The sequence below is a fragment of the Aotus nancymaae genome, unplaced genomic scaffold (genome assembly GCF_030222135.1).
Source record: "Aotus nancymaae isolate 86718 unplaced genomic scaffold, 86718_ANA_hifiasm-v0.15.2.pri h1tg000012l, whole genome shotgun sequence".
In the NCBI taxonomy this organism is placed as follows: domain Eukaryota; kingdom Metazoa; phylum Chordata; class Mammalia; order Primates; family Aotidae; genus Aotus; species Aotus nancymaae.
Window position 1 is genome coordinate 8,274,133 of NW_026988423.1, and position 15,074 is coordinate 8,289,206.

At 32.8% G+C, this 15,074-nt stretch overlaps 1 protein-coding gene across 5 annotated transcripts in view; it reads left to right on the forward strand.

The window, feature by feature from the left end:
• The window catches only part of DYNC2H1 (dynein cytoplasmic 2 heavy chain 1), a 376,161-nt gene that overhangs the window by 133,152 nt on the left and 227,935 nt on the right, over positions 1-15,074 (forward strand). For 4 of the 5 annotated variants that reach the window (XM_064375367.1, XM_064375368.1, XM_064375369.1 and 1 more), the window contains 6 exons: positions 897-995; positions 2,595-2,718; positions 10,886-11,049; positions 12,709-12,828; positions 13,408-13,542; positions 14,888-15,031. In XM_064375367.1, coding sequence (XP_064231437.1) covers positions 897-995; positions 2,595-2,718; positions 10,886-11,049; positions 12,709-12,828; positions 13,408-13,542; positions 14,888-15,031 — 786 coding nt within the window. Of the gene's footprint in view, positions 1-896; positions 996-2,594; positions 2,719-10,885; positions 11,050-12,708; positions 12,841-13,407; positions 13,543-14,887; positions 15,032-15,074 lie in introns of those variants that run through there. The other variant, XM_064375371.1, reaches the window with a different exon arrangement.

Consider the following 15,074-nt stretch of genomic DNA (forward strand, 5'->3'; position numbering starts at 1 on the left):
TTCAGTTTACTCTGACTTTGATGTGTGTTCTCCTACTCTCATATGCACACAATTTTATTTCATTTTTCAAATACATGTGAAAACTTAAGAAAAATTAGGTCAGTTTAAATCTTACTAAGTAGCAATGATTGTTAGATGACTTAAATTTATCATATATATGATATATATTTTATACATACATAATTGGCTTTCTTCTGTCTTCTAAGTGCCATTGTGTGTGGAGAGCATTTTCACTGGTTTTTAACTTCCTTTTTTAAAGAATTTAATTAGTGCAGGATGTTCTGTAATGAATTTGGTTTTTAGTTCATTTCATTAGATCTTAATCTAAAGCCCATGTAATTTTCTCTTCTAGGATGCTCCTTTAGTAATAATATTAGATGTGTGTGCTGCTTTAGAAGAATTAATTTCCTAAAATGTAAACAATTATATTGATAATTAGCAGTATTTTAATGGTTTGCTCATACTTCTTTTTTAAGGCCTTTATGGTTTTTATTCAAACAAAGAATATATATAGTTAGGGAATAATTTGACTGTGTATTTCAAAAGCCAGAAAGAATGGTGCAGATGACATCAGCTTGAGACTAAAGCTCATGCTTGGCATAATGTTAATACACATTTTCTGTGTTACTGTGTGTTAAGTACAACTATACTCTCTATACTGTGGCTAAATGTAATTACCTAATATTAACTCCTGGTCACTGAAAATTTATTAATATGGCTTCTGATGCAGCTAAAAATAGTATTTTTGTTTCTTTTTCATTGTTGTATATTTGTGTCCTCCAAAGCTTGAGATAAAAGCTCATTTAGTAATTGATATAATTTCTGGAAAACTATTTCCATTTAAATGAAAGCTTATAATCATTAAAAAACATTACTTTTCCTTTTTTTTGAACTAGAGTCGAGTGTGCCCATTTCTTATAGATCCTTCTTCCCAAGCTACAGAGTGGTTAAAAACACATTTGAAAGACTCACGTTTAGAAGTTATCAATCAGCAGGTATGTATTACTTATAATTTACATAACAATTAGGAATGACATCTTATAGTGAAAAGATCTTGGAGTCTATAATCAGAAAACATAGATTCAACACTGGGTCCTATTGTGTGGGACCTGGGGCAAGAGATACAACTCTTAACTTCAGTTTTCTAATTTGTAAAAAAAGAGATAAGAATATTTATTTGATTCTGGGTATTGATCTAATGGCCCTGGGAATTTAATAGTGAGTTCCTTCCCTTTTGAAGATGACAGTCTAGTAGGTTAGAGAAACAACTAAATAAGCTTTGCACTAAGTTAAGACTAATGTCACAAGTATAAGATGCTGTGGAAGTAGGAGCTTCTAACTTAGCTTGGAGAATTAGAAAAGACTTCTAGCCTTTTAGTGTGTTTACAGTTTCTCTGAATGCCTCTCATAATTTCCAATTTCTTTAACTCCTTGACAGACATCTTTAATGGATACCAAGATTTGATAATTGGTCAGTGAAATGTAATCTTAGTCTTTTTGGTAGTGACTTATCAGTTTCATGTTTATCTTGCAGAGGAAATTATTTTTGGTTAGGTTATTATTTTTTTTTAAAGAAGACCTAGTATATGACTACTTTTCATAGATATTTTCAGCTGTTTAAAAAATTACCTCTAAAAGTTACTTTATTTGTAAAGTGGGGATATCTACCTTATTTTTTTGTGGTAAGAAGAATTATAAATGAAATAATATATAAAAATACTTTAATAATCATTTATGGTTTGCAATATTATATATATGACTAAAACTATGTAACTATACATAGTTATAAATATAGATGTATGGTTATATACATACAAGTAAGTATATTTTTATATATCTACATATTTATATATACACACAACACACACACACACACACACACACACACACACACGCCTTGGGTGATATTTAAAATTATTTCTTCCCTATCTAGAAAGCCTTAAAATTCTTGATTAGTTATTGAATTTTATCTGAAGGTTCTTTTCAGAATTATTAGACCTATTACACCAAGAAAAGTTTACTAGAATTCATCATCTTGCCTTTTCTCCCCTATTCAATATGTGATTCTGAACATAAGCAAAGTAGGGTTTTTATTAATACCTACATGTGTAATTTATTGCATATAGAATTTGAAATTGTGTTTCTATAACAATTTGAAATTACTATAGAAAATTGAAGAAAGTCTTTTGTATTTTGGAGGAAATAGAGAGTTACTATTCAGTGGTTACAGTCATACAAGATGAAAAAGTTCTAGAGATCTGTTTTGCAACATTGTGTTCATAGTTAACAATATGTACCATATACCAAAATACACCTAAATATTGGTAAAGAGATTAGATATCAGGTTATATGGTTTTCTTTTTTAACAACAATTGTAAAAATGTTAAAATTTTAATTTGTGTATTTAAATCATGAAATTTTTTTGATAATTCAACTAAAATAATTCATCACCAAGTACTTATGTGTAGAAAAACAATCATGAATAATCATTATTCATATTATTTCTGTTAATATCTTCATTTATAATCTTTAAGCATATTTGTAAATATTGAAGTAATAAAAGAATTAATATGTATTCTTTTTTATTCAATTAGGATAGTAACTTTATCACAGCTCTTGAATTAGCAGTACGTTTTGGGAAAACCCTTATTATACAAGAGATGGATGGTGTAGAACCTGTTCTTTATCCATTATTGAGACGAGATCTGGTTGCTCAAGGTAAATAGTTGCCACTTTCCAGAGTGTAAATATTTTTAAAATTTCCAAAGTAAGTAATTAAACCAGGTGCAAGCTTTCAAGAGTCCTCTTCCAGTGGAGTCACACATGCTGTGCTTAATTCCTTTAGCAATAAATTGTGACAATATGTGTAAAATGTTGTTAATCAGGAAAGCTTGGTAGAGACCTAGTACCTGTAGTTTACTGGGGATTGATTATGTAAGCACACTCTTCCTAGCACATTACAATTCTGGACTCCCTGAAGGAAAGCAGGTGTAGGGTTAACCATATTGTTTGTACAAACAGTTTAGGCACAGTGAGCTACTTTTTTGAGTTCTGAGGATGGTGGGAACTCTCCCAAAATCTAAGTTCCCAGGTGCTGGTTATGGGCCAACTTTGCAAGCAGCCCTTTCTAAAGAGTCTCAAGATTGCTATGTTAACTCTTTTCTGCATAGGAACCCAGCCCGGTCTTTGATAATTAGAAAGCGATGCCTTGAAACTTAAAGAACATATCATGCAAAGTGTATACACTTACTTATATAGACATATACATATATGTACATGTATGTACACCACATAAGTTGCTAGCATTGTAAACTTTAAATAGAAACTTGGTGTTATTGGGGCAAAACAGAGAAATAGCAAAGCATGCACTATTCTTTGATAATCTATTATTCCCCACATAGGTATGCTTGGCCTAGCACTGGCTGATATGTTATAAGAACTCAAGTAGTGGGACCTTTGCCTTTGTAACATTGTCCTCTTAATATATTTTATGGGCATAAAGGGCAGGGAATAGTTAAGCTTCTATATAACAACAGAAGTTTTGTAATCAAGAAAGTGACCTTGCTAGAATGGGGTTGTCTCTCAGAGCTCAGTCTCTGGTCCTTTTATGGGGGTAACTCAGATCTGTTGAGCTAGTTTCTTGCTATACTATCTTGAGGAGGAAATGAACCTTTAGGGCCATCTCAACTTGACATTCTTCATTCTATACTGTGGTCCTGAAGGACTCATTGAATATAAATCTCCATGAGTTCTGGTTAGTGACAGGTTTTAATGATATATGTGGAGTGTTGACTAGGTCCCCTGAAAATAGTGATAAATTTTATATCATTATTTGTTCACATTTTGAACTGTTCTAGGTAGTTGTGCAAGGCTGTTTATGTCAATTTGTTTATGCCAGAATTAGGAAAAGAGATTAATCACTGCCCCATCTTACTTTTTCCATCTTCTCCCCAGAGTTGGATGTATTCATGTCACACCAGGCTGTTAACCCCTTTGTGTATATCCCAGATACTGTCCTTTTCAAGAGTGATAAGTTCCTCATGAGTTGCCATTTTTTCATTGCACGTTAACTCTGGAGACAGAGGATGGTAATCCTAGAACCACATAAAACAAAGTTTGTGCCAAGTTTGTTTACATCCCAGTGTCCATAATCTAAGATATACAAATTACTTTTCTACTTACTGTGTTCAAAGCAGACATAACTATAGGAATAGAATGTACTTCTCTTCTACAAATATGTGCTCTTCAAAAATCTCCTTAAGTATTTATTTATCATAGAAAAGCAAGGCATAGTTTGTCAAATTCAATTCAATCTCTCTCTCTCTCTCTCTCTCTCTCTCTCTCTTTCTCTCTTTTCTTTTCTACTTTGTTTCCTATGTGCTTAGGAGCTCAGCCAAGGCAGAAGGTAGATGTGGCAGTTTGCAACTGGTAAATAATTGAAGACAGTTGGACCAGCTAGTTGTATAAAAGTTGCTGAGGGAGAGGCTAGTGTAGTTGGCTAATAGTTTTAAGTTTTATGAACAATAGACATCAAAAGTATTTTTTATTAACCATTCCAGTCCTTTATGGCTGTTTTATTTCCATGTTGAGTTTGCATATGGAACCAGGAATTATACTACAGATGACAACTAAACATTTTTGGTTGCTTCTTTTAGTCCAGATGCCTCCCTTTAGGCATGATTGCTTCAGAGACAGGCATGTGTATATGCAACATAAAGGTTAAATTTGTGATTGTTGTTTCTGTTTTCAAAAGGTATTTCTCTATATGTCTTTGATAGTCCAATTGAGTCTGGGTGACCCAATGGCCTGAAGACTGGTAGATCAGTGTTTTTCTATTTGGAGCAGATTTGTCCCCCAGAGAATATTTGGCAATGTCTGGAGACATTTTTGGTTGTCACAGCTGGAATGGAGGGCCTCTATGCTAGAGACATCTTAAAATGGACAGGACAACTACCTACAACAAATAAGTTCTCAGCACACACTTGAGAGACCTTAAGCTAGTTCACTAGTTCCAACCCGTGAGTCTCTGGACAGGTATATTTTAGTTGGTCTCAGAGTGGCATATTTTCAGCCAGGAACACTACTTGAAGTGAGCTCATTGTACAGAATATCCAGTGCTATAGATTGCCAAAATTGTACTTGTGGTTAGTTGATGGCTGTAGCATTGCATTGGATTTGCTCATCTGTGAGATTATTTGTAGACATCTGTAATTCTGTGTACCTGAAGGATATAGAGACCAAAGAGAAGGATTGCTTTACAATTGCCTCGATTAATTCCAAAGCTGCCTCTTGCAGGAGCTGTGATTTAAACCTAGCCACATTTGTTGAAAAGATGTAGGGGCTATGGTAAAATTTCCAGGTATGGATCATGCTGCTTTTTATAGGCCAAGAGAGTATTCAGATGTTAGTTATCTTTCTTTCTTTGTATTTAATGTCTGTAAAGCAAGCAGTTGGTCTGTAATGGGCTATGGGATATCTCCTTGGACAAGGTTTATTTGGTTCTTTGGGTGTCACAGTTTTAGATTTGCCTTTAATTAAGTCCCATTCATCTTGAGTTAGTTGTGTCTGAGTGGTATGCAATACAATGTGAAAAGTTTTCTCACTGGAGACCATCATCAAAATTTTAACTATATAATGGAATGGAATTTGGACCTATATGGAGGTTCTCATGGTACTTGAATTCATCTAACTCAGTTGATAATATATTTCTGAAGAGTTTGGACTTATAGGTGTCCTGAGTACAAAAGATGGACTGATTTTGGTCTTCTTCCCAAAGGAATATAAAAAAGAAATAATTAGTAATAATTAGCAATATCCCAGTCTGCATACTAAGTATCAGTTAGGACAGCAGTTTTTACAGTCATTGTTATGGCAGGTATTGTGGAATCTATGGTGGTCACTGCCTGGTTTAAATTTGAGTGGTCATAGTAAACGTTCATACAGCATAAGTTCCCAAAATTCAGACAGATGAAATTGTGGAGCACCCCTGCCTGGTGTAAAAATATAGATTCTTTTTCACTTTCTGTCATAATACATCACTTTTAGCCATGAATATTGATAGAATTTGGGTATACCTTATAGGTTCATCTTGCCTGAATCTTTATCTGATTGTTATAGAAGTAACCAACAGAAGTTACTTCCTCTAAATATAGACGTGAATTCATCTAAATATATCCGTGTATCCAAGCACCCCAAATGTTCATTCTATTATACATGTTGATTGAAAAAAAAAAATCCAAAATACCTAAGCCTGATATTGGTTCAGAAAACAGTAGTCATATAAGTTAACACTTCCCCTGGAAAGGAGCCAGAGACCAAATCTTGTTCCTGTGCCTAATCATTCTGTCTTTAGTTATTTAAAGTACAACACAGATTTTGTGTTCAGAGGATAAAAGTAGTCAAAATTAAATGCATCACGGGTTAATTCTAATGTAAATTAAAAATTCATACAGTTAAGACTGTGTTGGACTCTATAATTCTACATTTAATGTTTTCTGTGAGTAGGCCGGGTGTTGAACAATGAAAACACATGGACACAGGGAGGGGAGCATCACACACTGGGATCTGTTGGAGGGGGCCAAGGGAGGGACAGTGGGGGGGGGGGGTGGGGAGGTTGGGGGGGATAACATGGGCAGAAATGCCAGATGTAGATGAGGGGGGAATGGAGGCAGCAAACCACATTGCCATGTGTGTACTTATGCAACAATCATGATCTGCACAGGTACCCCAGAACCTAAAGTACAACAAAAAAATAAATTAAAAAAAATATTTTCTGTGAGTAAGAGATGGGACTTATACTGAAGAGTCTTTTTTAGAGTATAAAATATTTATTTTAAAATATTTTCAAAAATGTTGTATCAAAGTAGTACTTGCATGGGTTATAAAGTCAAATGATACAGAATGGCAGCAGCATTCTGTTCTTCCCTTTTCATGACTAGTTCTCCTCACCAAAAAAACCATAATTTTTAAATTTTAACTTTTTATTTAAATATAAATATTCATAAAGAAAAGAATACCTAAATCTACAGCTAATGAATTTTTACAAATTGAATACACCTGTATAAACACCCAGATCAAGACATAAGAGCTTTATTAGCACTCCAGAAACCCACTTATTTACCACACCCCGCTCCACAAGGATAACCACATTCCTAACTTATAACAGCATGGAGAAGTTTGGCTTTTTTGTACTTTGAGTAAACGAGAAAGGAAAAAAGCAGCATCTGACTACTCTAGACTAAGATCTGGCCGGATTCTAGTAGCTTGGCCTTGGTGTACTCCTGTTGAACACATATTTCATAAAACACCAACCTCAGAGAGGTCACTCTCTGACCACAGTCATATTTGAGCACAAAAAACAGGAACACTTTCCATACCACAAAAGTAACCAAACATTCTCTTCTCCCAGTTAATATGAGCTACTTCTGCTTCTTTATCAATTATAGTTTAGTCACATTCCATTTCTTTTACCTTCTAGATAAAAATTAAGGTACCAAACCATTGTTTGCTCTTTCTGATCACAACCCAATTCCCAGGAAAAGCACGTTTTCCTTGAATTATTTATAAGTCACCTAACACAAGCCAAAATCCTATAACAAGCCTCTATTATCCCTTTTTACTGACACAATGCACAATTTCCCATGTTGTTCTATCTTTCATTGTAAAGAGCTGGTAAATATAAGTTATGGCTCTTTAACCACTGGGATTGTTTTGTTTTGTTTATATTGTGTTTTTTTTTTTAGTGTGTTTCAGCTTTGGTTAAGTTGTATTGTTTTAGGTGTTTGTTTTGTCTATCACACAGTATATATTTTAAATATTCTCATTTTTTCAGTGTCTGTGGGCTTTGTAATGATGTCATTTTTTCTGATGGTAATAATTTTTATTATCCTTTTCATCGATAGGATTTCATCGATAGTCTTGATAGAGACTTATCAATATTACTGATCTTTTCAAAATACCAACTTTCAATTTTTAAAAATTTAATTTTAGATTCATGGGGTACGTATGCAGGTTTGTAAACACGAGTATATTGCATGATGCTGTGTTTGGGCTTCTATTGATCACATCACGCAGATAGTGGACATAGTACCCAATGGGAAGTTTTTTAGCCCTTGATCCTCCCTCACCTTTGGAGTCCCCACTATCTAATAATCCCATATTTCCCAAGTCCGTGTGTAGCCAACCAACTTTTAATGTTGATTTTTTTATACTGTATTTTAAAATTGATGTCGATCTTTATTATTTCATTTTTATTACTTTCTCCAGATTTCATTTGGTCTTGTCTAGATTTTTGAAATAGAAAATAAAAATATTGATAGTTGTTTCTTTTTTCTAATATATGCATTTATGTCTATCAATTTTCCTTTAAGCCCTTCTTCAGCTTCCTACCCAAGTTTCAATTTCTTTTTTGATTCATAAATTACTTAGCATTTTGTTGTTTAATTTTCAAGTGGTTGGAGATTTTCTAGTTACATATTTGTTACTGATATGCAGCTTATCTCCATTTAGTCATAGAATATATTGTAAAGTATTTTAATTTTTTGACTTCTGTTGAACTTTCTTTTTGATCGGCATTTGGTTTATTTTTTAAAATGTTCTATGAAGCTTGAAAATTGTTTGAATTTTGCTCTTGTTTGGTTTAATTTTCTGTACAGGTTTACAGTGTCAATTTTGTTAATTGTGATGTTCAAATCTATGCCCTGACTTCTCTTTTTCTCTTTGCTTCATCATATATTGAGATAAATATCCTAAAGTTTCTGTGATTTTGAATTTGTCTTTTAGTTCTGTCAGTTCTTGTTTTAAATATTTTGAAAGCTATGTTATTAGATGCATACATTTTTGGAAATGTGTATCTTTCTATTCAGTTGTTTTGTTTATCAGTATAAAATGTTCTTTATGTCTAGAAATGTTTCAAGTTTTAGAGTCTGATATTAGAATGATTACACTAACTTTTTGGGCTAGTATTTACATGGTACGTACTTTTCCATTCTTTAACTTTCAACTTTTTTGTTGGCGTTTTTTTAAAAAAATAAATGTTATTTTCCATATTTAAGGTTTACAGCATTATATTATGAATACATATAGATTATAAAATTCTTTACTGTAGTAAAGCAAATTAACATTATCTATCAACTTTTTGTGTGTCAAGAGCAGCTAAACTCTACTCCTTTAGCAAAACATCCCAAATGCGATAGAGTTTTGTTACCTATAGCCTCATGTTGTACATTGGCTTTCTAGGCTTAATCATCCTACATATTGGCTATTTTGTATTCTTTTACTACATCTCCTCAACGCCCCCTTAGTTCTCCTGTTACCTGCCCCTGGTAAATACTGTTTTATTCTCTGTCTCTGTATATTTGAGATCATGCAATAATTTTCTTTCTGTGTCTGGCTTACTTTACTTAGTATAATGTCTTCCAAGTTTATACATGTTATGGCAAATGGCAGGTTCTACTTCTTTTTTATGGCTGAATATTATTCCATTGTGTGTGTGTATATATACACATCATGTTTTCTTTTCCTTTCTTTTTTTCTTTTTTAGAACAGAGTGTGACTCTGTTGCCCAGACTGGAGTACAGTGGTACGATCATAACTCACTGTAACCTTGAACTCCTGGGCTCAAGTGATCCTCTGATCTCAGCCTCCTGAGTATGTGGATTATAGGTACATACCATCATGCCCAGCTAATTAAAAAAAATTTTTTTTTCTAAAGATGGGGTCTCAGTATATTTCCCAGATGGATCTTGAACTTCTGACCTCAAGTGGTCCTTCCATCTCAGCCTCCCAAATTGATGCAATTATAGGCGTGAGCAACTATGCCTGACCCACATTTTCTTTATCTGTTCTGTTGATAGACGTGTTTCCATGTCTTGACTATTGTGAATAATGCTGTGATGAACATGGCAGTGCAGATATCTTTATAAGGTGGTGGCTTCATTTCCTTTGGTCACATACTCAAAAATAAAAAGAGATTGCTGGGTCATATGGTAGTTCTATTTTTAATTTCTTTAGAAACTTTCCTACCGTTTTTCATAATGGCTGCACCAGTTTTCATTTCCACCAACAATTCCCTTTGCTCCATACCCTCACCAACATTTGTTATCTCTTGCCTTTTTGATAGTATCTGTCCTAACAGCTATGAGGTGATATCTCATAGTGGTTTTGATTTGCATTTCCCTGATGATAAGTGACGTTGAGCATCTTTACATATACCTGTTGGCTGTATTTATATCTTCTTTGGAGAGATGTCTATTCAGGTCCTTTGCCTGCTTTTTATCAGGTTATTTGTCTTTCTGCTACTGAGTTGTATGAGTTGTTTTCTTTTTAAATTTTGGACATTAACCCTCTAATATATGGTTTTTAAATAACTCTTTCCAAGTTTGTAGGTTGCTCTTTCATTTTGTCAATAATGTGCATTTTTCAGTTACACATATGCTGATAATCCTTTTTTTTTTAACCATCAGTCTGTTTTCAAATATTATATCTTAATTACTAGTACAATTAATACTTTTAAAATGATGAATTTAGAAGTAAAGAAAAAATATAATTAAGGATTTCTATTTTTATCATCTATAACACACTATTTCAGAGCAATTTGGAATATGAAACATATTAACATTAAAACCATACTGAATGTGAATAGATACGCCTTGGGTGCTTCAGCATCCCAGGATCTTCTTAGTGAATATTATTTATCATTGCTTGAGTAAGTGCTGATTAATAGAACATTCTGCTAATAGTATCTCAGGTAGCCTAACTTTTGCTGTCTTAGACTTCGTTGAAACACCTATATCTAGAGGTACTTAAAAATTATGTTTTCAAATAGTGTGTAATGAAATATAGAAGATTCAGACCAACTAATTGTGTGTGTGTTTTTTTAAAATAGGACCACGTTATGTGGTACAAATAGGTGACAAAATTATTGACTACAATGAAGAATTTCGCCTCTTTTTGTCAACAAGAAACCCAAATCCTTTTATTCCACCGGATGCAGCTTCCATTGTTACTGAGGTTAACTTTACTACCACAAGAAGTGGATTACGAGGGCAGGTATACATAGATAATAATAATTTACCTTGGAATCTTTTGGAGCTTTATATACTTATTAGATATTTTGAATGAGAAGCTATTTTGTTAGACTGATTAGTATTTAAATTTATGATTTTGAAAACATACTTGTGTATTGGAGTGAAGCATTCTGACTTATTTATCATATGTATTGGACCTGTACCTTTACTGCTAATGTTAAATTGCTGCTTCTTTTAATATAACTCTAATTTTAAAAAGTTTATTTCTGTTATATATTATAGAATATGAGAGATTGATGGAGCATAGAAATTAAGATCATCTGCATTGTATTTTTGGTTGGAAAACTGAAATTTAATTGTGTGAAGTGTAGCTAATTGACTTGTTCAGCTACTTAAGGGTCTCTGATTCCTATCCAGCATTTTTTTTTAACCGTTAGAAGACATGCATCTTTGAAGTCAGTTTATCTTCATATGGCTCATTATAGTTTAGAATTACTGCATAAATTTCAAAATGATTTTTAATGTCCATACTTATATGTTGCCTAACTTATTTTTTCCTCTTTAATGATATAATGCCAGTTGACTTTTTGAGTATCATCCTATTTTTCACTCATCTAACAATAGTAGATTTTTTCATCTTTTGATTTATGTGATACAATGCATATTTGCTGCAGTTTTTACTAGATTGTAATTTTTTAAATTGTCCTTCCAAATATTTCTTTGTATACCATATGACTCATCAAGTATATTTTTATGAACAATATCTTTTGATTGACTTGATGATACTTCTTTTAAATAAAACAATGTGACAATCACTCAAAACTTGGCAGAATTAATTGACAGAATTGCTGCTTCTATCTAAAGATCTCCACAGTAGTTGTAAAAAGGAGCTTTGTAGGTCTTACTTTAGCAAGGACTAAATAAAGATGCTTGTACAGCAGATTTTAAATTACATATTTTATACCAATGTCTTTCTCTATTTTAGTATTCAGAGTTAACAATTTGACATGGCATTTTTGAACAGCTTCACAGATAACAGCTTTAACAGATACAATGTACATACCATACAACTTACTGATTTAAAATGTACAATGCAATGGTTTTTTAGTGCAATTTCTGGGTCTTACGGTAACTTTATGTTTGGCAATTTGAGAAACAAACAAATCTTTCCAAAGTGGCTGCAGTTTTTACTCTCCCACCGGTAATGTAGGAAGGTTCCACTTTTTCCATATCCTTGCCAGCTCTGGTTATTGTTTATATTTTTACTTATAGCCATTCTAGTGGGAATGAAGTGGTATCTTGCTGTGGTTTTGATGACATAGTATTTTATCATTTTGTTTGTTATTGTGAATGCTTACTATTAAAAGTGCTGGCTCTCATAATTTAGTATATTTAATCTAATTTAAAACCAAATATTACATATTGATATGTTAAATAATCTACTTTCTTACAGCTTTTATACAATAGTTAGTATTTTACTGATCAGCTTAACTATTCATTTTGTCTCTTTTTCATCAGATGTAATTGTTGAAGGTGTCTAATGTTTAATTAGAAAGAATAAAATGAGATAACATAGTATTGTATTTTAATAGTCTGTCAAACACAAGGCCTGTTTACAGGAAGTTTTTGTTTTGTTGTAAGCCTTATTGCTAGAACTACCTTGCCTTTTTTTCCTCCCAAGCTTTTAGCTTTAACTATTCAGCATGAGAAACCTGATTTAGAAGAACAGAAAACGAAACTATTACAACAGGAAGAAGATAAGAAAATACAGTTAGCCAAACTTGAAGAATCTCTTCTAGAGGTAAAAGTCTAGGTATTTAGGTTATTTTTTTCAAATTACTTTTTTCTTCAATAAATATAATTAATAGTGTTTAGGAAATTAATAGTATCTAAATAATTTTTTTTCCAAAGGCATATTAGTATATATCTCACAGTCAAAATTCCAACAAAAAGGGGAGCTATATTTTGGAATACAAGATCTTAGTGAGCAATGTTTAAGACAAGCAATTTTTAATTAGTTTCTATATATTTTATTGTTTTGTTATTTAATTATGTGATCGTAATTACAAGAACCATTAAAAGCAACAAATTACGACAATCTGTAACTTTAAGTAGTTTTTATTTTTTATTAAATTGACAAAATTAATACTTTGTTATGTTTGATAATTAGGTGGTTTCATAAAATAATTTATTAATTCATTTGATATAAGAAGGCTATAATAAAAACAAATAAACTTTAAGAGGGCTATAAAATGTTGAAATTCTTCTAAAATAACATAAGTCTCCATAAACATCAAATGAATGATAGTGAATATAGGCTTGCTTTAATTGGTTATTTTTGTATGTATAATAATGTTCATATTATTAACTTTCCCTACAGACACTTGCCACATCTCAAGGCAATATCTTGGAAAATAAAGATTTGATTGAGTCTTTGAATCAGACAAAAGCAAGCAGTGCACTTATTCAAGAGTCACTTAAAGAATCTTACAAACTCCAAATTTCCCTTGATCAAGTAATTATTTCCTTCTTTGTAATTTCATATGATATTTTCTTGAAGATTTAAGTTAATATGATAGAAAATGTAGAATCATGTCCTCAGGGGAAAGATGATGTAAAAAAAAAGCTGTTCAAAAACATCAGAACCTTGGGTTTAATGGTAGTTATTATAGAGAGGGAATTCAGATATTGGCACATTGAGGATAAGGACTGTTTGTCAATATACTGTGCTGCCTTCTGCTGATTTCTGGCATAATGTCATCTAAGATAGAGCTACAGTTTTGTACTGAAATTGGAAATGAGTATAATGAAAATGAGTTTTAGAGAATATCATTGCCTTTCTTGGAACTTTTCTTAAGTTAAATATACTAATTAAAAGGGTTATAAGCTCTAAGCTACAGTTATTGGCTCTTTTCATGCTTACATTGAACAGTGCTAGGTACTTTATTATCCTAATGTGGACACCTGTTAGAATTGTCTTCTCTACCTCCAGTATCATCAGTGTTCTTATTGTCACCAATCCTATACTGGTAGTTTGAACTTTTCTCTACATCAGATAGCCTAATAATGCTCTGCTGTCTTGCCTTACCTTAACTGATTCTCCTTTGAAATGTAAAATTGCATCATCTATTCCCTGATCACAAGTATTTACCATTTCATTTTACCCACTTTCCCCTAATACTAGTGCTCTTGGTCCTCATTAAGACTAATCTCTGACCCACTTCTAGCTCTGTAAACTGAGAGGTAGAAAGGTATTTAAAATATATTGCTATAGTCTGACTATTTGTGTGTCCTCATCACCCCCAAAATTCATATGTGAAAATTGAATCCCCAGTGTAATAGTATTAAGAGGTGGGGGTTTTGGGAGATGTCTAGGTCATGAGGGTGGAGCTCTCCTGAGCGGGATTAGTGCCCTTATAAAAGAGAACTGAGGGAGTTTGCTAGCCCCTTCCAGCATGTGAGAACACAGCAAGAAGCACTTCTTTCTGTGAACCAGGAAACAAGCTCTCACTAGACACCAAATCTGCTGGCACCTTGATCTTGGACTTTCCAGCTTCCAGAACTGGGAGAAATAAATTTCTGTTATATAAAAGCAGAACCAGTTTAGTGTATTTTGTTATAGGATCCTTAATAGACTAGGACATATAATGTCTGCAGCTTTATAAAAATGAGGAAGTTAAACTTGCTATCCTTTTTAGTTAGAAACCATGATTCATCATCTTCATTTGTTTTATGTGTATAGAAAAAGTAAGAGGTTTTTTTTTACTTGGGTAGTTATATGCATTACAGTCTTCAGGTGGCAGTAAAGCACTAATTCTAAGGTGTCTATACCCTGTCCCTGCCGATCTCTTGATCCATAGGAACGGGATGCCTATCTCCCTCTGGCTGAGAGTGCCAGCAAGATGTATTTCATTATTTCTGATTTGTCCAAAATTAATAACATGTACCGTTTTAGTCTGGCTGCTTTTCTCCGACTTTTCCAACGAGCTCTACAAAACAAACAGGTAAGCTCTTGGTTACCCTGTAGCTGAGATTGAATTATAGGGA